The sequence below is a fragment of the Argentina silus genome, assembly GCF_951799395.1.
Source record: "Argentina silus genome assembly, chromosome: X".
NCBI classification, from domain to species: Eukaryota; Metazoa; Chordata; class Actinopteri; order Argentiniformes; family Argentinidae; genus Argentina; species Argentina silus.
The window spans coordinates 44,073,459-44,099,979 of record NC_139653.1 but is presented as its reverse complement, the minus strand read 5'-3'; the positions used below and the strand labels follow the sequence as shown (position 1 = coordinate 44,099,979).

Sequence of the window (26,521 nt, the reverse complement as noted above, 5' to 3'; positions counted from 1 at the left end):
GGAGATGCACAGAATTATATCCCACCACCAGTTCAGTCACCTTTAAGCTCCATTCAGCACAGTCAAGCAAGAGTAGACAATTGGACTGTCCCTGTGTTGAAGTGGGGACAAGCCCAGAATAATATCCAATTATTCCCATGTGATCATCAGTTTGTACCTGTGCTAAAACACATTTGTTATCTTAAGCAAGCCCACCTAATAATAAGTATGTTGAAGAGCAGTAGTAGGACTTGCTAAAGTAACCCCACTAATTATCTCAAGGCTCACAAGAGTAGGCATGAAACAACAATTGCATTCTGATGCATCCTTCTAATCAAATCTACTTAATGCATATTATGCAGAATGGCAAAATGCCAGTTGCCCCCAATTGCGGCCTGCATTAGTCTAGGGGTCTGAGATTATATGTACTGTTCTGTTGATAACAGGATCTTTTAAAAAATGTTGATACACAAAGGTGACTTCAATTACTTACCTTTGAAAATCATAGGAACTGAATGATACATTATTCCTATGAGATTAATGGTGTGTTCTACCAGTGTTGTATTATTCAGAAGACCTGCTAAATATGTCCCAGGAAACTAGCAATAAATGCATCAATATGAGAAGATGAATAAGAAATGTGACTGCAAGGCAAATTCAGATGTATACAGTATGAAGCCGAAATTGTCAAAAAATAATAATAATTGTCAAAAAAAAAGAAAAGTGTATTAAATTAATTTGTTATTCTCTTTTATTGACATACAAACAAAGAATATACACATTCGGATGATTGCACATAATGCCTGTCACAGTGACACGTTACATTCAGTATCTATTAAAAGTTTAATTATGTGCCGTATCAAACGACGACTTTGTTATCGAGTTATACAGTACCCGGAAATATGGATCATGAAACTTACGAAATGTAAATGTTTGCTTTCGATTACTAGTCCCACCCCAACATATAAAGGACAAATCGGCATGGTATTGCCATTTGACAGAAGAACAGGGTGAGTACACATACATTTTCATAGAGCCTACGCACTACACACTACACACTACACACTACACACAGCATTACATTTAATGATAAAAATAAAAAAAAGATAAAACAAACACAATTCGAATTTCTTTCTTGGGTAAGGTAAACTTTTAGAATAGCACCTGAATACAACTTTATTAGAAGAAAATGGGTCTGGTAGACTATGTATAATTTACCCCAGATTATGAGGCTAGACCCAGTTTAACCCTGCCAAAATATTAAAATGATTGAGGAAGAGGGAAATGAGGTATGCCGGAAAATAGTAAACCTCACTAATCTAATTTGTTCAGTGTGGTTGAATCTCGAGCCGGTGTGGGAAAATATTTCTTGCCGACCCGAGGTGCCTGCGTATGGTCCCTCATTAAAATACGTTGTGTGCAATTTCACACATACCATGTGTGATTTCCAGACTGGTCTTTCATGAGAAGACGCCTAATTATAAAGAATAATCCTATGAAGATTTATGTATAGCCTAATCTCGATAGAGAAATATTAGCCTATAGCCTACTTCATCCATGCAAAGATTGACTGCGGCGTTGAGAAAGCACCATTGATGAAGGTAAGTCTGCATCAGTGTATGCAGTAGCCTAGACTCATTTTAATTGATCAATTAACTTATCAATTGACCATCATATCGTGACCCTAACCCTAACCTGGTCATCAAGTAATGGAATTATTTTAAAATCAATATAACAATTCCATCACTGAGGGTGATAAAGGAACGAGAAGATCAAGTCTTTTACAATTGATAGTCTGGCAAATAACGCATTGAATTAAATCGCTATTATGTCAACTAAACGTTATCTATCTATATAAAAGAGTCTCTCTCATCTAACTGTCACATGTTTCGCTTTGGATGGTAGGTTTCTGTTTCTCCGCTGGGCGTCAGCATCAGCAGAAGGACAGCGAAGACCTGGGGCTTTGGAGTCAGGATGATCCCTTACATGGCTCTGTGTAAATATTGTAAGTATTCGATTGATTATATTATTTTTCTTGAACACACATCCATTATATTCTTATAGCCTATAATGACAGCTTGATTTCTATAAATAAGACACAGTTTATCGTGGTCTTAATGTGCACTTAATATTGTAGACACGAATTGTAGACACGGGACTGACATCTGCATTAATTTTAGTACTTTTTATTTGTACATATACAAATATATGTATTTGTATTTCCACAAGTTAGTAGAGAAAGGGATGTTGGAACAAAACATTTACGAGACATTACATACTATGCACTGATTTTAATATATATATTAATATATTAAATATATCAAATTTATTGGCTATTAATTGTTTTCATTAAAATATATCTCGCATCTGATAATTGGTGTCTCTATTTCTAAATCATTCGATTTTCATTATCATCTATTTATGGTGTCTTCCAGTCCCTCTGGCCATAGTTGTGGTCATAGTTTTCAGTGTGAATGGATTCATAGAGGACCCTCTACTTGATTGCCTACAAGACTCAGACTATAGCGAGCTACTTGGGATTGCGGACAGGGGTCTCCCCCCCACCAAGACACCTCATCATATTGCCATCATTGGAGGTGGTATCTCTGGCCTGACGGCAGCAAAGGTTTTGGAGGATGCAGGACACAAGGTAGGCATGCAGATTTATTGAACTGTATTTTAACACTTTTTGTGAATGTTCCTCTTCAGAATGTATTCAGAAAGGAACTTAGGAACTGGCAGCCTTACATATAGTTCATGTCATTGTTTTTTCTTATTTTTCTTGTGCATTGAGATGCTTGAAATAGTATTTGTCCTGGCAATTGTTTGTACTTTGTCCAGGGCGATTTTTTGTACTTTGTGGGGCTCTCTTTTGTTTGTTTTTGTTTTGTTTCTCTCCAGTTGGTAGTTGTATGGAACGCTTAGTCAGTTTGTACAACAACAACAACAACAACATGAACACAGGAATTGGAATTACCCACAATCCTCTTTTCCTAATATGCCATTGATACGACAAACCAGGCTATGCTAGAGGATTGTGGGTGATTCCAATTCCTGTGTTCATGTTGCTGTATTTTACTTACCGTTACACCTTCTGGGATGTTGTTTGGGGGGTTTCATTGGTAGTTCCACTGCTGTGCTGTGCTGGGTTTTTGGATCAAGTACTGTCTTCAAGTGGAGATGTTTGGGACTGGACATTCCTTCCATTACATAAACACAAATGACATGTGACTGCCCATCTCTTGATGTGATTGGCTTGATTAAGCGCTGCTGTTTTAAAGTCATTGTCTATTCTCCATAACAACCCTCACACTACAATGTTAGGGTTAAATGTGTTGTTTTTTCTCACATTATTGTGTTCTTTTTGGGAATATACCCCCAGATTTGCAAAAGTAAACCTACTGTACGGTACAGGGTATTATTTGATGTAGAAATTGCAGTAATTAATTAATACAGGAAAAATACAGTACTGTATTGTTTTTGTTTAATACAGTACTTCTTTGCTTACTGTAATGTTTTACAGTAATGTACTGTATATGCAGCTAGCTGGCTGTAAATTTACAGTAAAAGGTTTTACAGTGTACATGTAACGTGATCATTGTATATATTATTATATATGTTTTGCACACTTAGAAAAAAAAGAAAGGAGCTTACTGTCAGTATATCCTATTAGTGCCTGTGCAGTACATGATCTCTAAACTGATATGTTTTGTTGGACCACCAGGTAACCATAATAGAGGCCAGCGGTCGTATTGGAGGACGGGTTGAGACGTTCAGACATCAGAGAGAGGGCTGGTATGCAGAGCTTGGTCCCATGAGAATCCCTAGCTTCCATAAGTGAGTAACGCCCAGGCCACACCAAATATGCTGTCCGTTAAAAACAGATTGAGATGACAAGGATCTGTCCGTGTCTGTTTCATACATTTTGGCAGTTTTTGATGGACAAAAAAACGTTTGAGTTGAACTTTTCCCAGTTTGTTTGTCTGTTTAGCCAATTAGAAACAAGGTTTTGTAATAAGTTGCTAGGTTGCATTGTTCAGTTGCTAGGTTTGTTTCATCATTGCAGGGTTGGGATCTACAATGTGCTACAATGCACTATTGCACTATTATTTTTTTATACAGAATACACAGTATTTGGCTGCTATTTACTGTCTTTACTAACTGCTCTTTTTGCACTGTTTAAATTATTTTTATTGAATGTTTTACTTTTAGTATGTGTTATCTGTTGTGCCTGGGCACTTTATCTGTCTCACCGTGGGAGAGTGAGAAACGTCCTCTCGATTCCTTTGTATGTCTTGACATGTGAAGAATTGACAATAAAGCCACTTTGACTTTGAATTGAATCTGAATTCACGGATTGCAAGAAATGAATTGAAATTGATTCATGAATTGAAATATTTTTTTCCATGAGGATTTTTCAGTTTATGAGTTACATTTCTTGATTGGAATTGACGTCATCCCTGTATGATAGATATGAGTCAGAGTGATGCAATGTAGTTCTAACAGTGGATGCTTATGTATAGATGGCAGACGTCACGTAGTAAAAAGAGGAAATAAAGCAGTTCAGAATCACTTTGAAATGATTCAGTTTGCTTGACAGTCCATTACTACATCAATAAAAGTATCATAATCACAATACTACAATATTTTATCTCGCACTGTTTTATTGTTGAAAATAAGTCCAGTATCCTATCTTAAATTATTTGAATGGGAATGACAGCATGTGCTCATTTTGTCTTTTACCATCAACAATACAATGTTAACGATGCAATATCCCACCCCACAGAATTCTGTTGTCGTTTGCATCCAAAATGGGACTCAAACTGAACCGTTTCCTTCAGGAAGACATCAATACATACTACCTGGTGAATGGGTTGTTGCAGAAAACCTACAAGGTGAAAGAAAACCCAGATGTCCTCAACTATCCCTTGAATGAAGAGGAGAAAGGGAAGTCAGCTGAAGAGCTCTTCCAAAATGCTCTTTTTAAGGTTTGTGCAGAAGCAGGGGAATCAGATACGGATATACAGTAGGGTATAATAGAATTAAAGGTCCACTATGTCGATTTAAGCTTTAAAATAGTGCTAAATGGCCATGATAAATCGGTAGCCATCAAGGAATGAGATCACATGATTACAAGAACGTTCAGTGTAAGAGTGCTATATTGTCCAAACAAAGCACATGCACATGCACATGCACAAACAAGACTATGCACGTGTTTGGCGCCATTAGAAAACGTAGTATACAGTATGCATGTTTTAAAATGTTCAGCGTGGCCAGTCGGGGCAGCAACACTCAAAACTACATGCTGGACCTATAACTATTACATTCTATTCTCCTGAAAAGATTAGTTGTTACAAATGTAATTATACTGTCTCTTTGATTTGTTGCAGATCAGAAACGATCTGCAGAAAATTGGCTGCATTAAAATGCTGAAGAAATATGACTCGTACTCTGTGAAGGTAAAGACAGAAAACACCTCACATACCTTGTTATGAGAGAATGCATGTTGAGTAAAGACACCAGACAAGATACAGCAGCTGCGAAGTGAAAACTGGCTTTCACTTTTCTGATAAATGGGAATTCGGAAATCCGGATGTCTGCAAATGGGAATGTGATGGGTTGATATTGATTGTAACATTACTACAACATTATATAAACATTTTGCATATATGCCGGTTTGAACCTAGCATCTTGCCATTTTCATCCAGCCATTCTGCATATGCAGCTAACATAATGTCCCTGATCCCTGTAAAGTGTAAATGGTTTGTTTCTGACAGGAGTATCTTGTAAAGGAGGGGAACCTGAGTCGTGGTGCTTTGCGGATGGTTGGGGACATTCTCAATGAGAACTCCTTATTCTACACAGCACTCATAGAGATGGTGTATTCTCAGAGTGACATCAATGATAACTCTACGTAAGTATAGCCCCTCTGTTTACACACCATATACAGATGATTATACTGTAGAGAGCCCAATCACATCCGCAGAGGGTGTGGGTCAGTGGAGGCTGGTGGAGGTACAAAATGGTAAATGGTGGACGGGCTCATTGTGTTTGATACCATTCCTTATTCCATTCCATGCATGACAAAGAGCCTGTCCTCCAATTCCTACCTCCACCAGCCTCCACTGATGTGGGTCTATGGTTTTGTTCCAACCACTTGTTCCACATCTGATGCAGCTACTGTATAGCAGTCAACGCCTTGACTGAAAAAAAGGTAACACTCCCGTTCAGAGGTGTTACGATTTGGTTGGAACAAAAGCCTAGACCAACAGCGGCCCTATCAAGATTAGACTAGATACCACTGCCTCACTTCTTAGGTTAAAACACATCTACACATCAGTGGAGGTAGACATTGGATGACAGGCTCATTGTAATGCATGGAATGGAATGGGGAATGATCTCAGATTTCTACCTCCACCAGCCTCCACTGCAGCACATAGGTGGTATTGCCTACAGTATGAATTCCCAAAACTTTACAGCAGGGTGAATCTCTCTTGTTTTTCAGCTACTACGAGTTCACAGATGGGTTTGACAACCTACCCAGGGCCTTTTACGAGGTCTTGAATGCCACCATCCTCCTCCACTCCAAGGTGAAACTCATCAGTCAGACCAGTGATAATGTGACCGTGTCCTACCAGGACTGGCGCAACCCATCCGCCCTCACCAACCTGACCGTGGACTATGCCTTGGTGACAGCCACCGCCAAGGCTGCTCTCTTCATCGACTTCAAGCCCTCGCTTTCAGCACTCAAGTTGGAGGCGATGCGGGGGCTGCACTATGTTAGCTCTACAAAGGTAAGAGTTGTAGTCTTCAGGGCACCTATGCACCTATTCAAACACATTGGGCTGGTTTCCTAGACACAGATTAAGGCTAATCCTACACTAAAATGCATCTTCAATTGACATTTTCCATTGAAAATGTTATTTCGACCAGCACTAAGCTTAATCTGTGTCCGGGAAACCGGCCCTTAATATTTAGTTGAACCAGGTGTAGAGTAGTACAGTAGTATAGAGCTAGAATGAAGTGAGAAGAATGTGCAGTCCTGTGAGTCCCCAGAACTGGAATTGAGAAACATTGTCTTTCTCAACGATGTATTCCAAACTGTGCATTCTGATTGCTTGATGCTGTTATTTGAAACTGTTGTAAACAGAAGTAGGGCTATACAAATCAAGTTGATGTCATTATCCAGGTGGTCCTGAGTTTCAGCGAGAGGTTCTGGGAGAAGGAGGGCATCAAGGGAGGGAAGAGCGTCACAGATCGGCCCTCTCGCTTCATCCACTACCCCAGCCACAGCTTCCCTGGCACAGCCAGTGGTGCCCTCCTGGCTTCCTATACCTGCTCCGACGACTCCACCCTCTTTCAGGGGATGAATGACGAGGAGGTGAAGGCTTTTGTACTGGACGACCTTGTCAAGATCCACGGTGAAGGCATACGGGCACTCTGCACCGGAGGGTTCGTGAAGAAGTGGGGGCTAGATCCCCACAGTCTGGGGGCGTTCGCCATGTACACCCCCTACCAGCTGACAGACTATGCCTCAGATCTGTTCAGAAACGAGAGCAGGATCCACTTTGCTGGGGAGCACACAGCCCTACCTCATTCCTGGATTGAGACGGCCATGAAGTCTGCTCTAAGGGCAGCCAGAAATATCAATAACCTCACAGAGTAGAGAATGAGTGCGGTACAGGACATACTGTAATCAGTGGAGGCTGGTGGAGAGCGGCAGAAATCGGAGGACGGGCACTTTGTAATGCATGGAATGGAATGAGGAATGGTATCAAACACGTGTTTGATACTGTACCATTCGTTATTCCATTCCAGGCATTATGAGCCCGTCCGCCGATTTCTACCTCCACCAGCCTCCACTGACTGTAATCCACTGGCAAAAGCATACGATTGTATAGTCTGGACAAGAGAGAAAATGAAGGTGTGTGTTTATGTATCTGCATATACTTCATGAACTCCATGGCAACATTTTCTATTCCAAGACCTTTATCACACAACTCCTTACATAGAACGGCAAAGGACATTTTGCTCTTCTCAATAATAATGTAATATTATCAACAGAGGATTGTTGTAAAATTATCACAAAGACGTACATGTTATAAGTCTTATTCATATGCGAATCCTCCTTATCTACAATCAATGGTACTGTTTTACATTAAGCATTTTGATAACAACTGCATAATCATAAATGAAAAACTAAAATAGGTAATTTACACGAATTTAATTGCATATCAATGATGTTGTTATGAGCAGTACATGAACTTGTTTTATATGCTGATGCTTATGAAATAAAACTTTTAACAAATCCAATGGGAGAACCGAATTGTTGTTTATCATGACAAACAGTCTGGACAGTGGACAGATATGTAAAGAGAGGTATCTGTATAACATCAAAATCTAAAAATTGGCTTCTTTAATCTGCTGTGGTAAAGAACCGTTGAGGTAAGAAGGAATAAAGTACAGAATGCATAATGCAGTGTTTTGTTACACACAAAATAAATTGTACAGTGTGTACAAACCATCCATTCCTTATTTTCAATAGGCCTATAGTATAGTATAACACAGTAACTATTTCCCATAGTCCCGTTTCCATCAATGGGCACCCTTCTGCACCATTTGCGTAAACCGGTTGGTGATGGACAAGGTGGTGTCGATGAAACGATCAACACAACTGACGAGACACTGCTCTGTCCTCGAGTCTAATTTGGAACTTGGGCTGTCCATGCATTTGTCCCAGCAGACATCGGTGAAGTTGTGTACCTGGAAAAGAAACAATGCTTAGTTATTGCGCAATGAAATTAAATGAAAATAACTTTTACTCAGTTACTGTTGGGGCGACTACAACACAGTATACGCTACTACTGTTGTTGCTAGACTAGGCTAGCTAGCCTGTAGCTAGTTAGTAAGTTAGCATTGAAGTTAACCTGGGCCTGAAACTGCGCTTTCTGCTGCTCAACGGCGATCATCCTTTGCAGCTCCGATGAATCCTTTTCTGACGAATTTAAATCAAAGCCGTCCATTGTAATATCTGGAATTGGTTACAGTTGGGTCGATTCAATCAGTAAAGCAGTAGAGGGAATGACCTTCTCAACGTGTGTCCATGTATCTGTGTCTCTGAGCTCCAATAGTAGAACTCCGCCCATCTACTTCCGTTCAATGTAAATGTTTGTAAATTAGGTTTTCTTCTAAATAAGAGCACCCAAGTTTATTAAACCGAGCACCCAACTTTATTTTGCATTTAAACATAGTAAATAGGAATCAAGGAATCACACAAAACATGCTAATCATCTTAACAAATATATATCATATATCATAACCATATAATATTTCGTATAGTATTGCCCCAGAAAGGTTTGTAATTGTTCTTATATCGTAATTATTATTATTAAATGTTATTGCCCCAGAATAACGGGCTGTACAGAACAATTTTTCAAAGATTTCAATTCATCTTTGGTACCACTCTACTCTGGAACACTTCTAGAATGCATCAGGTGAGTTTGAATCTAAAGCGATGTCATTACAAATGTTGCTGGCTATTTACTGCGGGCATACACCTCAAAGTACCCAATCTGCACCGTGTAGGACAAATATAATGGACTGTACAAAACTATTTTTCAAAAATGTCAATACATCTCTGGTACCACTCTACTCTGGAACACTTCTAGAATGCATATCAGGTGAGTTTGAATCTAAATGATGTCATTGCAAATGTTGCTGGCTATTTACTGCCTCCCCAATTCCGACTGTAGATGTGTTCTGGTACCACGTAGTACCACCACAATATTATTTTTTTCTTAGAAAGTTGTGGATTTCACAACTTGCCGGGAAAATGTTCCACCCACGTCTTGCATAATCTAACTTTTATTCTCAACCCCCATACCCCCTCCCCCATGAACCCAAACCTTAGCAATGAACCCTAACATTAGCAATGAACCCTAACCCCCGCTCCCATGTCATTCCTGCACCGTTGCTACATTCTAATGGATAAACTTAGAATCTAAGGAGTTCTTAGAATTAAATTTTCACTCAGCAGATAAAGGTGATGATGAGGAGTGGTCCACTCTTAAGTGGTTCTAAGGTTATCCGTTAGAATGTAGCAATAGTGTATGACATGGGGGGCAGTTAATATTGCTGTGATACTACGACCAGAATACGTATACAGACATAGGGATGCACCGATATCACTTTTCCATTGCCGAAACCGAAACCGGAACCGATTACAAGTAGTAGGAATTAAATTTTGACTGAACACAGAAGACTACAGTCAGAATTAGGGATGCACCGATATCACTTTTCCATTGCCGAAACCGAAACCGATTACAAGTAGTAGGAATTCAATTTCGACTGAACACAGAAGACTACAGTTAGAATTAGGGATGCACCGATACCACTTCTTCATTACCGAAACCGATTCCAAGTACTGAACTATACGGGGCATCTGATAAAAGGCTCATCTGATAAAAGGCTCTTTTTTAAAATGTATTTGTAAACAGCTCTATACAAGCTCTGTGTGTGGATGTGCCATGCTAATAGTTTTGTACAGTCCCATATATGTGTCATACACAGTGCAGATTGCGTAATTTGAGGTGTATGTAATACAAAATAAATAAATAAAAATCTTCTAGCATTGTGACTGGTCCGAGCATTGATTACTTTATCTTATGATGACTGATGGATAGATGATTCACTTACTTAAACAAATGTATTTGCTGTAAGTCGCTTTGGATAAAGGCGTCTGCTAAATGCCATAAATGTAAATGTAAATGTATAACCGCAGTAAATAGCCAGCAACATTTGCATTGCTTTAAAGTCAAACTCACCTGATATTGTGTTCCAGAGTAGAGTGGTACCAGAGATGTATTGAAATCTTTGAAAAATAGTTCTGCACAGTCCAGTTTATACACAAATAATAGGCATGTGTAAAATGACATGTAATTCTACCAATATGTACATTTTAAAGCTCAAAATTACCTTTTCAAAATTGTATATACTTTCTGTTGGGTAATTTGTGTTTAGGATGACCTAAATATCTTCTACATCCGCTTTGAGACCTCCAGCTACAGCACAGAGAGGAGGCACACACACACCGGGACCACCCGACCCCCCTCCCCTCCACTAACCATCTCATCAGGCCAGGTAAACAAAGCCCTGAGGAAGATCAACCCCCGCAAGGCAGCAGGACCAGACAACATCCCTGGGCGGGCTCTCAGAGCATGTGCCAACGAGCTGGCTGATGTTCTCACCTCCATCTTCAACCTTTCCCTCAGTCACAGCACTGTTCCCTCCTGCTTCAAGACTACAACCATCGTCCCCCTTCCCAAGAAGAGCCAACCTGCCTGCCTGAATGATTACAGGCCAGTAGCACTCACTCCAATCATCATGAAGTGTTTTGAGAGAGTGGTACTGGCACACATTAAGAGCAGCATACCGGACACCCTAGACCCCCTGCAGTATGCCTACCGGCCCAACAGGTCCACCTCAGACGCTATCGCTGCTGTCCTCCATTATTCCCTCTCCCACCTGGAAAACAAAGACTCCTACATCAGGACGCTCTTTGTAGACTACAGCTCTGCTTTTAATACGGTCATCCCCCACAGACTCATCCACAAAATGTCCACACTTGGCCTGCACCCCACCCTCTGTGACTGGCTCCTAGACTTTTTGACTGGCAGGCCCCAGTCTGTCAGGATTGGTAATAGGACTTCAGCCAGCATTATTACAAATGTTGGCACTCCACAGGGATGCGTCCTCAGCCCCATCCTCTACACCCTGTTCACCCACGACTGTGTCGCCTCCCACAAGGACAACATCATTCCTAAAGTTTGCGGACGACACCGCAGTGATAGGATGCATCACTGGCGGGGACGAAGCGGCTTACAGGAGGGAGGTGGCCAGTCTGGTAGCATGGTGTGAGGACAACAACCTCACCCTCAATATGGACAAGACAAAGGAGATGATAGTGGACATGAGGAAGAAGAGGGGACCTCATCGGCCACTGTACATCCAGGAACTTGAAGTAGAGAGGGTGAGCAGCTTCAAATACCTGGGCGTCCACATCAGCGAGGACCTCACCTGGACACTTAACACCACACAGCTGGTTAAGAAGGCCCAACAGCGGCTGTACTTTCTGAGGAGGCTGAGGAAGTTTGGCATGTCGCCCAAGATCCTCAGCAACTTCTACAGCTGCATTGTTGAGAGCATCCTAACCAGCTGTATCACTGTGTGGTATGGCAGCACTACTGCTATGGACCGCAGACGCCTGCAGAGAGTGGTGAAGACCGCTGAGAAAATCACCAGGACTCCACTGCCCTCTCTGCAGAGCATCTACCACCGCAGAGTCCACAGGAGAGCCGCCTCCATCCTCAAGGACCCCACCCACCCCCAGCACGGACTGTTCACACTTCTACCCTCAGGCCGGAGGTACAGAAGTGTTAAATGCAGGACCACCAGACTAAAGAACTCCTTCTTTCCCACTGCCATCAGGCTCCTAAACAACGCATAGAAGATTATAATCATGGACTACCTCATATAACTGTACTACCTCATATAACTGAACCCGACTGTTACATTTTCAGTTTGCACATGCATAATTGCACTGCTTACATTTGCACTGTTTTATTATTATTATTGTTGCTTTTTTATTATCACATGCTGCCTTACATTTTGTTATCTTGTACATTTTGTTTAGTATATATTGTATATTTTTTAGTATTGTACATTTTACATTGGTTGGCATTCTGCGGACAGCAAAGCAAGAATTTCATTGTACAGGGAAACATGTTTTCTACTGTGCATATGATAATAAACACTTTGAATTTGGAAGCCGCGAAACCGGAATCTTAATGGAGCTAGATGGAGCTAATTAGAGCTCAGAGAACACAGATGACCAACGTGCAGGCAAAGTGAATTGCACACATTTGCCATCGCTGATGTACAAACCATCTGTCCCCCACAAACCATGCGCAATCCTAATTCGTAGGTGATTTGCGTCAGTCAATCTGCTCAGTTGACGCACATTTTGACGCTCGAACCTGCCACGTTTTGCTCATTCTCCAAGATATTTTACTGATACATGACTCTCCAACCTTTTTAATGTTCAGTGTTCAGCTATGTTCATGATAAAAGAACACAAGCGTTGATTTATAAGCAAACAATTATGTGCATTCAAATGTGAACATATGTTACAATATTTGATCCAATTCATATTAAATAAATTGTAACATTAACATTTCCTTCCAGAAACATACTAAATATCATGGTTTAATTTGTGAAATGTATTTATTATAAACATGGAGCGGTGGTACGAATCGGTGTACCACTATTAACATCATGGATAGATATGTGAGTAAACTCAAACTGAGTTTCTCTGGTTTACCCTTCACTAGGGTAAAGGAATCTAAACCACATACACAACACAAACACCCTGGCAGATATGGGACCAAGCCACTACTGATCTTGAGTTCGCATAATAGTAGCACTCGTTTTTCCACATCCAGTGTTAAAGAATTTAGTGAAATTGGGAGGAGTATCATGTTACACTAAAATGGTATGATTCAATAGGTAGACGATACATAGACTGGAATCAATATACTGCAGCACACATCTGAGGACTTCAGAGTCCATTTGACAAATTTGATTTGACACTTGAACATGGTTTGAAGTAGGCCTGTCCGACATGATTCAGCCTTCACCCAGAATTGAAATGGATGACTATTTTAATATTGAAGGATGGGTCGTAACAGGGCCGACCAGGTCAAGTGTACTGAATTGTTGTAACATATTGTTTTTGTCAAATTGAGTCTGTATGTTGTCCTCAGATGCAGTGCACTACTCTTGAATAGGCAACATTAATATGCAGCATGTCTCTTGATTCCAGTCTATTGATCTATTACATAATCTATGAAATCATTTATTGGCTTTGACTCCTTTCAGATTGATCATTATAAATATTTTAAAAATACATCTTGCCTTTTCATTTATTAGTCTATTGAGGAGCAAACGGTCTCTCAAAAGTGTAGACCTTGTTCAGTGCTGCTGACAACAATAGTATCCACAGCCGAGTCGACTATCTTCACATGCTCATAAAATCTTGATGATGGTGGCGGACGATCCAAGAACTGTATCCGGGTAAACTTTGTGACCTTGGTTGGTTAATCATCATGGCGGCCATCGTCAGGATAAGTTCTGTCTGCCACAGAGGTGTTAAACGTAGGTCTTTTTTGTCGAAATATTGGTTATTTGAACTAGTGGATTTGTTTCGCATGGCAGTTTTCGGCAGTCATCGATTTTTAAGGGTTGGAACACTATACGGTTTACTCGTCGATTGGCTGTAAGGGGAGAGGCAGGGCTCCGACTTTTCAAGTTCAAATCTAACTACTGAAAAATCACTGCTAGCTTGCTAGTTATCCTCCGACAATTAGCAAGTGTATTATTATTTAGCAAAAATGATTGAATTAGTCCTACTTGTGATGTTTTAAAAGGCAGCACTGGACAACCGGAAAAGCCGGTCATACCGTTTAGTAAACGAGTGACATCATTCATTTTACAGTTTGTCAAAACAACATTAGTCGATTTTTTTTTGCCAAGCCGACTTTATACAGCTTATAAAGCTCTTAAAATATTGCTGAAATGACTATCAACCTTTACATCTTCCAAAGTAGCTAGCAGTAAAGTAAACCTTGGTTGGAGATATGACACCATCCTCGAAAGCACGCGAATAGCAAGGTTCCACCGCAAAAAGATCAGTGTCAGATTGTTGAACGAGCTGTTGAGTTTTGTAATTTACTGTAACATCAAACTGACTGTGTCATTTGTCAAGAGTCCGAAACATAATTTATTTAGGACACCTAAAATATTAAAGGTCGATAGCAAATAGCAATATATGCTATTGTATAGCTAGGTCTTGAACATTTCAACATTACCTATGTCTTTTTTCCAAAATAATTTCTATTGATCAGTCAACCCACATAAAGCTATCCCATCACTTTGCATTTCTGGAAAACTTGACTTGACAGAATATGTACGGTTGTCGAACATACTAGCACACATAGCTACTACGCTACATGTATTAGTTACCTTAAATGACCTCTTGTCCATAAGCCTTAAGGAGACTGGTAAACGTGTAACCTACACATTGAGCAATCCCAGATACAGTAACAGGGCGCATAAACAAAAAAACGGCACTTTATGAACAGAATTACAAATAAACTAGTTTTTCTCACATTCATTTTAATGCGATACACACAGATCATTGCATTAGTAACATGTTGATGATGCCTGATTTCTCTCCTGTCTTCTCTCCGCAGCTCTGTTCTTCCGTAGCTCTCTCCTCGCCCGACCCCTGGTTGCACAGAAACAGGACCATGACCGGTCCTACCCATTAACAGCCAGGATCCATGCATCCCCGTCTCTCTATGGTTCGTCTCTCTGTGGCTTTCATATAACTACTTTGTTGTGGAAATCTACTTTACCTACAACTCCTCCATGGATTACATAGAAATAAATTGCAATGTTATTCATATTAAAGGCCTTGCCTGCTAAGCATATTGTAGCTAGCCTAATGTAAACAGGATCATGGTCAATAGTTTTCTCCCAGAATCTCAACAGAACACACAGAACATTGTATGTGGTTTATAATCTTAGTTCCATTCTAGCAAGCTACTGATTGAGTTCATAATCTATTGAAGTGATCAAATATCCAAATACAAACAGTACTGTAACTGCCTACATGTCTTTGTAAGGTCATATTGTCATACGATAGGCTACTAAGATTTATACTAAGCATTTTTTCCCCCTGTCTCATACACTGAAATTAATGCTTCAAGGCTGTCAACGAATAGGGGGGTTTTAAGTCATATGTTGGCAGGTGGCCTGCTTTAGTGACATCCCCACTGGCATGCTGTTGCATGGTGGTTGGTATGGAAATAGTGCCCCAAGTGGCAGGTTAGTGACAAGGTTCACCGGCAGGTGAGCAACAGGGTTACTAGGTCACCCAACAGAGCACTACATTTGTTGGATACTATTGGCTTACAGAGCAGTCAATATTACTATTACCTAAATTGGCTAGCATACAGCATAGATTTCCAGTGTGAACATGTGAATTCAATTGTAGCCAATTGTATGTCAATAAATCCACCGCTAATAACCACTTGCCACAAAATGATTGATACTTAATTCTTAAAGGACGAGATATGTTAGTGATTGACGACCTGCTAGAGTAGTGTTTCTCAGCCTTAGTCTCTAGCACATCTGACTCCTAGAGGTTAGTTGTCCATGTTGATGATTATTGAGTGTAGATCAATTATAATAATGTGGTGTTTCTGAATCTGAATGACTCCACAATGTTAACTGGGGAGTCACACATGATGAGGGGGGCGGTTGGGGCTGGGCTTCTCCTGAAGTCTACTACCATCTCTACAGTTTTTAGGGTGTTCAGCTCCAAGTAGTTCTGGCTGCACCAGGAAGTCAACTTCCTTCCTGTAGGCGGCCTCATCACCGTTGGAGATTAATCCAATGAGGGTAGTGTCATCTAATTATGATAATGGAGTGTTTCTGTCCCACGTAGGTGGCTCGGGGTCCAAAGCGGCGTCACTCCACTGGACAGGAGAGCGTGTCCTGAGTATCCTGCTGCTAGCCTTGGGGCCCACAGCCTACTTCTACCCTTGCCCTGCCGTTGATTACTCCTTGGCTGCTGCCCTCACTCTCCATGGACACTGGTGAGACTACACTGTCGTTTTGTTTAATTCAATTCATTCAATTCTAAAAACATGAAAATTGCCTTTCTGGTCATACATCAGTAATCATCATAAGCATAACACCATACAAAAGGCCTACACACTATACCTAACATACATTAAATGATTATAACCGCTCAGATATACAAAAACATTTAGGCGTTGCACTCCAAGTGAGTCATGGTCGCCTAATAAATACAATATAGAAAAAAATGGCAATGTTGTTAGCACTCTTCTATGCATTACATTGTAGAGTCACAGTTTTATGAAGTTGCTCTCTTATGCAGATATACATCCTGTGTCTGAATGTCACTGTACTAACATTGAAATGACTGTTGTTACTAAATAATTCAGTAATTCCTTTCACCTTGCAATGGACTTAGGTTTTGTAGTGTTAGGCTACCTGCCTAATAGCGCATTTCATATAGTATATAGTGTGTAGTGCTTTATAAATGTTACACAGCAAGTAAAGCCCATATTTGTGGTCAGATTAAAGTTGAATAATGAATAATGATGTACGCCTAGTGTATGTGGCAGATCTTGTTTCATTGGCCATTGCAGAGTACCAGTGCTGGTATTTCAACGTACTCAAAGCTGCACTGAGGGTGAAAAGGAACTGTCACCCTCATTTTATAAGTATTTAGAGATTAAGTCGAATTAAGTCTCATTAGACGTTGTCTTAGATCATTTGGATATGTCAAATCTGATCAACTGCATGGCGGTTAACCACCTCCGTCTCCTACCCTTTTGCTCCAAGCTTATACCTGATCCATAGTTGTGTTCTTAGCATTCAGAATAACCAGGTCAGTGTACAAACTCCTGTAAACATTTTACTGTAAACAAGAATTTGGTGTCATTCAGATTTACCTGGCTTCAAGATGCTACGGGACAATTTGTATAATTTCAGCTGATGGTTTAAAAATTACAGGCGCAGTCACACAGATCCTGTAGGATCTCTTCAATAAAGCTTATGGCTATAAAGGTTTTGCCCCTATTCTGAGAGTTCTGATGATTGAGGAGGTGGGGTAGTGTCGCAATGCTGTGGTGTGGTCTCCAATCACTCCACCCCTGACTGCGTGCTCATGGCAGGTGGAGGACACAAATCCCTATCATGTGGGGTGTTAAGACCCGTAGGTATTAGTTTTAGGGCGCTTGGATATCCTCAAGGCATTTTCTTAACCAAAACCACCTAATGCTCAGATGTCATTTGTTGTCACCGTCAATGGTTGAAGCCTAAGAATTCTGGATATACACAGCATAGGTTCATCTGTGTTTCAAGAAATAGCCTTGTCTTGGTGTCACTTTCCATTAGTGGAGAGTCGGCCAACTGTAATGCAATGGGGCTGGGGGGGTGTTATCCATCTGGTGTGTTTTACCAGCGTCATGAATTCTATCTTGAAATAGAGGCGGGGATTTCAAACAGAATTTTCTTTCAAACAGAGTTGAATGCACTCTGTAGCACACCTGCAAAATGATTGCATCAAAGAAAAAAAACGTCATCTTAATTTTGTGTAATGCGTGTAAGTCGTGTTTGTCGACGACAGGGTGGAACGCAAGGCACATTGTGAGCTTCAGAATCTCTTGAGATTCTGGGTTCTGAGATTAGCCTTGGTGAGCTGATACAGTTATAGAGACTCTTCCCCAAGCACTCAGTCCTGCAACTCAAATGGAAATAAGATTGCTTGGTCAATGTTGACACAAATCAGGGATTTCATGCCTCAATTCCTTGGTGTGTTTGATATCAGGTCTACTGATTCATACTGTGAGACATCATATTTCATGTAATCTAAATTAGTGTTGTGGGGCTGGTTCCGTGTACCAGCTACCATGGTACCCTATACCCCACTTACCCTCACCAACATTACCCTTTGACCTTAGTGCTATGACATTGAAGTTAGGATACATATTTGTTTTATTTTCCCTACAGGGGTATTGGACAAGTGTTAACAGACTACGTTCATGGAGACACAAAGATCAAGATTGCCAATGCTGGTCTCTTCCTCCTGTCGACTGTCACCTTCGCTGGTCTCTGCTACTTTAACTACAACGATGTGGGTATCTGCAAAGCTGTGGCCCTGCTATGGAGCAAATAAACAGACTGAAGCAGAGGAGTCTGGGAAGGGTGGCCTGGGCACTGGGATGGGACGGCAGCCATCTTGTTCTAGTGATTGTAAACATTCAAGGGATTCTATGTAAATTCTATAAATATATCATTTTTGACAAAATATTACAGTGATTCACAAGTGTTTTAATTGTAATTCATGCTGATTGATTCAGGCTTTGTTGTCTTTTTTTTTTTTTTTTTTTTTTTTTTTTTTAAATAGGAAGACAACTGTTTTTTTGCTTCTTAAGTTGTGGAGGTTTTGTGTTGGGGCATACATGGTCTGTTTCATTAACGATGATTCACAATATGGGGAATCCCTTTAGTCAAACCCCAGCCCCTACCCCCTAGGCACTTGTGTAGCTCTGAGACGAATAGATAGGTGGAAGGGATACGGCAGTCGTTCCATCTTGTCCTCTCTGTTAGGCTAGGTAGAATTTCCACCATGTTGTTCACATCTATCCAGTCCTCTCAGATCTACACAAGTACATAGGGATTAGAGTTTAAGAGTTGATTTGGGATTTAGGGAAAATATAAGTCTTCTCCCAGCCCTTTGACCTGTATCAAACGCACTCTCACATGCCACCATCGCTGCATGTATTCTAAGATATCCCCTCTCCTGTTCAAAATACAACTGCCAATATTACAAACACAAAAGAAGCCAACACCCTCGCATGTATTCTATCAGGGGTAAATTTCCCAAAATGCTTTGTCACTCTTGATTTATCCCTAGGTTGTGCATGAATTTCAGTTCCTCCAGTTTGGCAAACGACGACTCCTGTCAGTCCAGATGACATGTTTATTTATTATGTTGACTTTGAAGTTTGTGTAAGATGACTGTAGTGAGTTTTGTTCCAAGTCACCAATTTGTAGATACCAACTAGTGCTCAGCCCTAGGTTGTGCCACAGATTTAGACTGCTCATATTGGTCTGGTTTGATTGACAAGAGCAAATGGGAGTGATCACTGGCAGTTTGACCCCTCAGCCTTCAGCCCCTACCCCCCTGGACATGTATAGATTGAAGAGTAATCAATAGGTTTCAGCAATATGGTAGTTCGCTGCATCTTGCCCTGAGATGGACCAGACCTGTCGGAAACGTTACCATATTCCTTAAACTTATTCAATCCTCACAGATTATTTAAGTGTGTAGGGGGGGAGTTGGGCAAAGGGTTGATTTGCATTTTAGGGATAGCCTGTATTCTGATTCCTTAACATACTCCACAAATTGCCCCCTAGCCACTCTTGAGAATCTTGGAGAGTAGATGTAGAAGTAATCTGGTGAAAACAAATTCCACCCAGCCTATTAGAGGGTAGGTAGCTACTGCTTATAGTGGCCATATTCCAGTCTGCTCAGATCTACAGGAGTGGCTTGGGGACAATTTGGAATTCAGGAACTCCTGTCCAGATTCAGTGTGGAGTTGCCATGGTGATCTGTGCACTGTTGTGCTTGTATCTGCAAAACATGTTTGTTTTTGCTCTGTTCAAGTGTCTATATATTGCAACAACATTCTCATACTGTTATTTAGTCCTGCCTGATGCGATACTCTTGAGCATTTAGGGTTGTACTTTGTGTAATACATCAACAGGAATTGAAGTTATTCCATTTTATGTACAGCTGATATCAAAGTGATAGTGTCAACCAGTACAGCTACCATCACATATTGACCTAGTATGATCAATCACATTTAACACACACAGGGTGCATGCACTGGGTAAAAATGGCAAAGACCAATATGTTTGTACTGTTGGGAGTGAGTGTTGGCAAAAACTACAGTTGTACGGGTTGCCGTTGTTCAACATCTCAGAAAAAAAAGTTTTGGTCATTGTCTTCATACTGCACATATATAAATGTCTCTGAAAGCTTACACATTGAAGTTGAACTGTGTATGTTGTCTTAACTGTTTATTATATCTCGGCACACTTGTTCGCTATGTCCTAATCTGTTCTATCAGATTTCTACGCACAAATTAGCTTTGGCAAAAACGTAATGCACCTTATGCCTCTTCAGAATAAAGCCGGTATTATGGACTGTGTGTTTGTTTGTGACGCATGGAGAATACAGGGGACTGTTCTAGTAAGCAAGATCAGTTAGCCAGACAACTCTGACATTTTTTAATTATTTAATTTTTTCATTTGCTGGTGTAATTTACTAACTAGACAATCACAGCAACCCATAGGCCGTGTCCGAATGGTCATACTGCCTACTCATTACGAAAAGTATATACTGCATACTACATATTATTTAGGCCATACTGTTTAGTAAACATGTATACAGTAAGTGACAATTTAAACATACTATCGGAAAGAACTTCCATACTACATGGAAAGGCAAATCTAATATGACATCCTGGCATTTTATACGTTCTACTCTTGCATACTGAAATCGCCAACTAAGTAGATCACAGTATGAGCATTCAGACACGGCCATAGTGCAAAACGTGCGTACTTACTACAGTTGTCTAGAACGAATGAGAAGGTTCGACAGTTGGGTTTCATATGGTCCTTCTTGGTTGGCCGCTCAAAATTAATAGTAAAGTATTTCTGTTAAAAGAAAATGCAATAATATGGTGATAATAAAATTAAGGAATGACTGCTGCCAATCGATCTATAATGATGTTTTCCTTAATGGGGCTTTATCTCTAAATGTGTCTGTGATAGTTGTGTCATTTTTGCCAGGGGAGGGGGATTAGCACACCAATTACCTGACTTGGGGGATAGCATACAGTCATTGGGGGATAGTTGTGGAATCTATTCGGGATAATGGAATAGGCATGTGTCAATAGTTGTTTTTATAGGACGTAGGTATAATTTGTGTCAGCTCCATTCATTTCAACTTTTGATTTGAATGTCTTATTTATCAGAATCATTACAACTTTTGTAGCACAGGATAACGTTATAAATTGAGCTCAAGTGCATATGTATTTCAAATGGGTCCACTGATAAAAAGCTATGAGTTTCGTTTAAGATATTGTTATAACTTCGCTGGTTTCAGTTGTGATTTATTCTGTCCACAAATATAATTGTAATTTCATTCAGGTTATGTGATTAAATAACGTGAATGAAATATTCCCCAAGCATCTAATTATCAGCCATAACAGGCGCGCTCATCCTTATCAACCAGCAATATCATTAGATTATTTCGTATATGTCACGTCAGAGGTATGTCTCTGCGGCAGGTGCGAGATAAGAGTCACGCGGGAAAAAGTGTAACGTGTCGGTTTCCATGGAGCAGCGTTCGGACTGAGACAGCAGCACAGCGCACTCAAAGTTCATCACAGCGATTTTAGCCAGATGTCACATTGTTAAATATAAATAAGTTATGCATCAATCGGCAACAACAGTTTGACAGCAGGACGTTTTATGTAAAAGTGTAGCTGAAAAGTGTCGGGATAGAATGAACCACAGAAACGTGGATACTACGGTATGGGATAGTCGGGATGCTCTGATGCGGAGTGACACTACGAAGGAGAGCAAGAGAAAGAAAAATAAGCGAAAAGACAAACCAAAGGATAAAAAGAGGCGTGGGTCGACGAGAAGAGGTCACATCTCGCCGTCTAACTCGGATGATGCAGGTTTGTTTTGCGTTCTGAGCAGTTGGTTTACTTAAGTGATCCTGTAAATTATAGGCTATGCGTTATTTCCATTATTGATGAGCAAACTGGTACAGCACATGCAACAAACACATGAAAGGTCTTAACAAGAGGGCCATCATGTAGGCCAACAAGAATTGATGAACTATCCTAAACGTTCATGAAGAAAAAGTACAAAAGAAAGAGGCATAGAGGGGAAGATAGAGAGACACTTAGAAATGGCATGCCATCACTTGTAATGAGAGAATGGGTTGAGTGACAATACAAACACGAGTATCAAATGAAGCCAGCAGCCACACCACCCTGCATCCCTCTGCTGGCATGTCTGGGTTGCTGGGTTGATCTATCATTGGATGGGGGACCAAAACAGGCTTCTGGAAGTGGTGGTGGAGGTCCAGTAGGTGGCACTCTTCCCTCTGGTCTAGGGGACCCCCGATACCAGGGCAGTGAATGGAACAGTGCCTTGCAGAGGATAGCATCCCAACTCTTGAATTGTCAACATTCCCATGGCACGTTGTTGGAAGAGTAGATGTGAAAATGCTGGTGTCCTAGGCTCCTAACTAAATTTCCAATCCGGCCCTCCTACTATTTTGGCCATCTAATAATCTCCTGCTTTCTATTGGATCATTTATCCTCCCTCTCCTCTCCGTAAAATAAGGATTAAATCAAATCTATATTTTTAAACCAACCTGCAATGTAACCCCATGCACTTTGCTTTGCAGTGGATAAACTCCACACCGAGCAGGCTGCCAAAACTCATTCCACACGGACCAAAGCAACATCGAAGGGCTCTGATGGCAAAAAGACCAAGGCAGGGAGTCTAACCAGCCTTCGCACTGAGAAAGGGCATAAGGAGGCAAGGAGACAAAAGGAGGAAGCACTTGTGGCAGTGCAAGACACCATCCACCCGCCATCGGGGGACCAGGGTGATTCCAGCAACCTAGCAAGGGAGAGTCTAAGGTGGGAGGGCGTTCTGGAGGATCCTGTGGCCGAGGCGGAGAGGATAGAAGTGTACAAAGCCAACCGGAGGAAACGGTACCTGGCCTCACAGCAAGGAGTGATCGGTGGAATGGGCTTGGGACCTTTCCGGGGACACCTGGAGAGCAGCGGTGTTATTACACAACAGCGCCTGTCGGTGGCAGTCATGTCACACAAACGTGTATGACAACCTTGAACTTCAGCAGGGAGGCTTGACTTGTAATTATCCTTACCCAACTATTAAAAAGGAATATAAAGTAGCAGTAAAATACTTTATCAAAACAAAGTTGTTTTCAGGTCACAGACTATTATATGTGGGTATAGAGGAAAGAATAGGAAGAACTGCACTGGTTTGTGCTCACTCACTCAGAAACCTCTCTGTCCTACAAATCAAAATGTATTCTTGGCCATAAAATATCCTGAAAACATAGAAGTGTCCATGAGTCATAACCCAATATCAAAATAATTGTACACTTGTAAACACCATTGGTCTAAAACTGTTTTTTATTTAAAACGACAATAACACCTCAAAATCACAAGCAGTAGCTTATTTCACTTCAATAAGGCACGCTTTGGTGTCTAATACGGCACCTTGGGCTCTAAAGGGTTGTCCCCATAAGACCAGAGTAGATACCTGGATATTACCATAAAAACAAACTTTTGGATGGAATCCAAAAGTAGATACGTGTGGAGATAATGAACTAGCAATGTACGGTGCTGGCCACAATGTTAGTAAAACACAATACTTCAGAGTAATATCTAAGAAGAACAATATATGACCCATACTTCCTGTACTTATTACCAGGTACCATCAACTTCCTCAATCTGCAATGATTGCAACTGTCCCAACAATGAAATACAGGAAACTTCCACGATTCGCTACCCTTTATACAATCCATTTGAAAAAATCTGTGGCTTGAATCCAGAACCATATTTGCAGTAAATGAGCATGGGTGTTTGGGCAGGACTAACATGGAGTTTGGTGTTACACTTCTATCCATGCAGATAAGAGTCTGCTTGCGTTATTGTTGTGACAAGAAAACAATACTTTAAGTTCTTTACTTTGTTATATATTGCGGTGGTTCCTGACTTGTGCTGAGAAATACCATCGTTCAGTGACATTCCAGACTACACTTTCAAAACATCCCTTCACCTCCTGGTCCTGTCCAAAGGCTCCTCAGGGCAGATTGGCAATGGCACACCATCACCTTACTATCTCAGTCCACAGTCCACTTCAACATTCTGTCTAAACAAACCCAGCATCAGCCATACTGAACAAATTCTTGTCTCTCAGTAATAACTAGATGGCAGTCTCAGAAGTCCCTGCCATTTGTGTTACTCTAACACAATGACTTTCCTCTTCCCCCGAACCTTAAGGGATTGGTACTCAGTCAGCTAAATTGCTCTTAAAACTAACAAGCAACAACGACCTCTGTCCATGGTGGTCAGTCTAGAGGGTAGGTAGGGGCCTGCCCTTATGGGCTGTGCCCAGCCTCCCCACCCTTCACTGGGGTAGCCTGCTGAAGTTGGTGGCCTCTAGCTTCACGCTGGAGAGGAAGCGTTTGGCTAGCCGACGACTGTCATAGCTCAGCTCTGTGGTGTAGATGGCGCGGGCATGCTTCGGGTACACGATGGTGGTGCTCTGGAAGCGCTGGACCCGCTGGCGGGGCTGGAGGTCCAGCTGAGTCTTGTAGTGCCTCCAGGTGCTGTGGGGCAGGACTAGGATGGTCTGGCTGCAGTGCTCCAGACCCAGGCCACGGGGCTGCATGGCCACCTTGTGGATGAAGTGGCGCTCCGAGTCATAGAGCACCGATGAGGTGTATCTAAGGTAAGGGAGGTGCAAGTCATGTTTATGCATGTGTAATTTCACTGTTGGGTCAAATGGGATAGCTTTGGGTTTTATAGTGAGGTCACATTCAAACAGTGCCACCACACCACACTTAATTTATTGGTTATCTATGACAAAAGTCGCGATGCAAAACACACACACAAACACGCGGCAATTTAAAACAGAATAGGCTACCTTATTTCTTTGGGCGGCAGTGGATGAAGTTCTATTCCCTCTCCGTAGGACAACGGGTTCAGCTGGGGAACAGATCCAATCGGTAAAATTGGAACCTGCAAACCAGAGTCAGCCGACAGTCAACACACATACGGAGAATGGATTTCGTGGAGGTGGCAAACGTGTGTACAGACGTGACCCAGTTTCCGAATTGGCCAGGACAAGAACCGAGAAATGCTCAAACTATTGCCCAATTCCCATTATAGATTTGATTGGCTTGGAATCGTGAGTCAGCAAAAACAATGTGCGACAACATTTCACCAAGTTTAGAAACACTGTTGCTACACTTTGCAACAATGTTGCAAGTGTCCATGAGTGATAAGACATGAGTGAGAAGGTTTTGTTGTTACACTGGGAAAATGTAACAATTGAAACAATTGTAGCCAATATAAACTGCGATACGTACCGAGGATGACCCTCCGCCCTCGTCTTCAGACACCGGACTTATCGCACCTTTATCCCCACACGCAGGCAGAAGCCAAGCACTCGGGCTGGGGCTGGGGGGTAGTCCGGAGTCCGGGCTGTCAAGTGCTCGTTCTGCCTTGCAGCTCATACCCAGTGGATCGTCGTCACACACATTCGGCAAGTTTAGTCTGCCCGCCATTTCTTTACAGAAAAGTCCTTAAGAACAAAAACTGCACGCGCAAAACTAGGGGCAAACTCCGCACACAAGTTCCAATTGTATTCGAAGGACTGCACGGCTTTCCTTGAATCCAATCGATCCAGGGATCCAGCTCCTTCTGATAAATTCACAATGACCACGCAACTACGAACGGCTGACGGCAATTAGCTTGCATCGACTTCTGTTGCTTGGCAATACGGTTTACGACTGTCGGTAAAGTCTTTCCGCACAAATGCTAAAATCCTTAGACCGATTTATAAGTAGCCTACTGTACCATATCCTGCACAAGTCAATGGAATTAGTAAAACACACTCACTGCCTGTTTTTTCTGCCAAAACATTGCCACATTTTGTAGAATCAACATAAATCCGTCTTGCTTTGAACTGACAAAGTGAAGTAGTGGTGTGTCACCGGAGGGCACTTAAAATGATCCTGCTCGCATTTCTCTACTCT

At 41.3% G+C, this 26,521-nt stretch overlaps 3 protein-coding genes and 1 long non-coding RNA gene across 4 annotated transcripts in view; 3 read left to right on the top strand and 1 right to left on the bottom strand.

Moving 5' to 3' along the window:
* The window catches only part of LOC310822949, a 174,492-nt gene extending 153,648 nt beyond the window's left edge, over positions 1 to 20,844 (top strand). The window contains exon 2 of the long non-coding RNA XR_014554908.1: positions 18,993 to 20,844. This is a non-coding gene — a long non-coding RNA (uncharacterized lncRNA). The remainder of the gene's footprint in view (positions 1 to 18,992) is intronic.
* il4i1 (interleukin 4 induced 1) lies at positions 1,890 to 8,579 on the top strand. The gene is made up of 8 exons (XM_083694796.1): positions 1,890 to 1,984; positions 2,415 to 2,629; positions 3,704 to 3,816; positions 4,766 to 4,967; positions 5,370 to 5,438; positions 5,757 to 5,893; positions 6,485 to 6,773; positions 7,169 to 8,579. Exons 1-8 carry the CDS (start codon positions 1,954 to 1,956, stop codon positions 7,643 to 7,645), a joined length of 1,533 nt encoding a protein of 510 aa, XP_083550922.1. The 5' UTR covers positions 1,890 to 1,953; the 3' UTR covers positions 7,646 to 8,579.
* On the top strand, positions 14,124 to 20,844 carry sdhdb (succinate dehydrogenase complex, subunit D, integral membrane protein b). The gene is made up of 4 exons (XM_083695534.1): positions 14,124 to 14,190; positions 15,288 to 15,398; positions 16,547 to 16,697; positions 18,643 to 20,844. Exons 1-4 carry the CDS (start codon positions 14,142 to 14,144, stop codon positions 18,806 to 18,808), a joined length of 477 nt encoding a protein of 158 aa, XP_083551660.1. The 5' UTR covers positions 14,124 to 14,141; the 3' UTR covers positions 18,809 to 20,844.
* Positions 20,845 to 23,879: 3,035 nt separating this feature from the next.
* Positions 23,880 to 26,506, bottom strand: rflnb (refilin B). Its single transcript, XM_083694813.1, has 3 exons — positions 25,853 to 26,506; positions 25,408 to 25,502; positions 23,880 to 25,207 (listed from the first exon to the last, which is right to left on the bottom strand). The coding sequence occupies exons 1-3, from the start codon at positions 26,048 to 26,050 to the stop codon at positions 24,889 to 24,891; spliced, it is 612 nt and encodes a 203-aa protein (XP_083550939.1). The 5' UTR covers positions 26,051 to 26,506; the 3' UTR covers positions 23,880 to 24,888.
* Between the last annotated feature and the right edge of the window lie 15 nt (positions 26,507 to 26,521).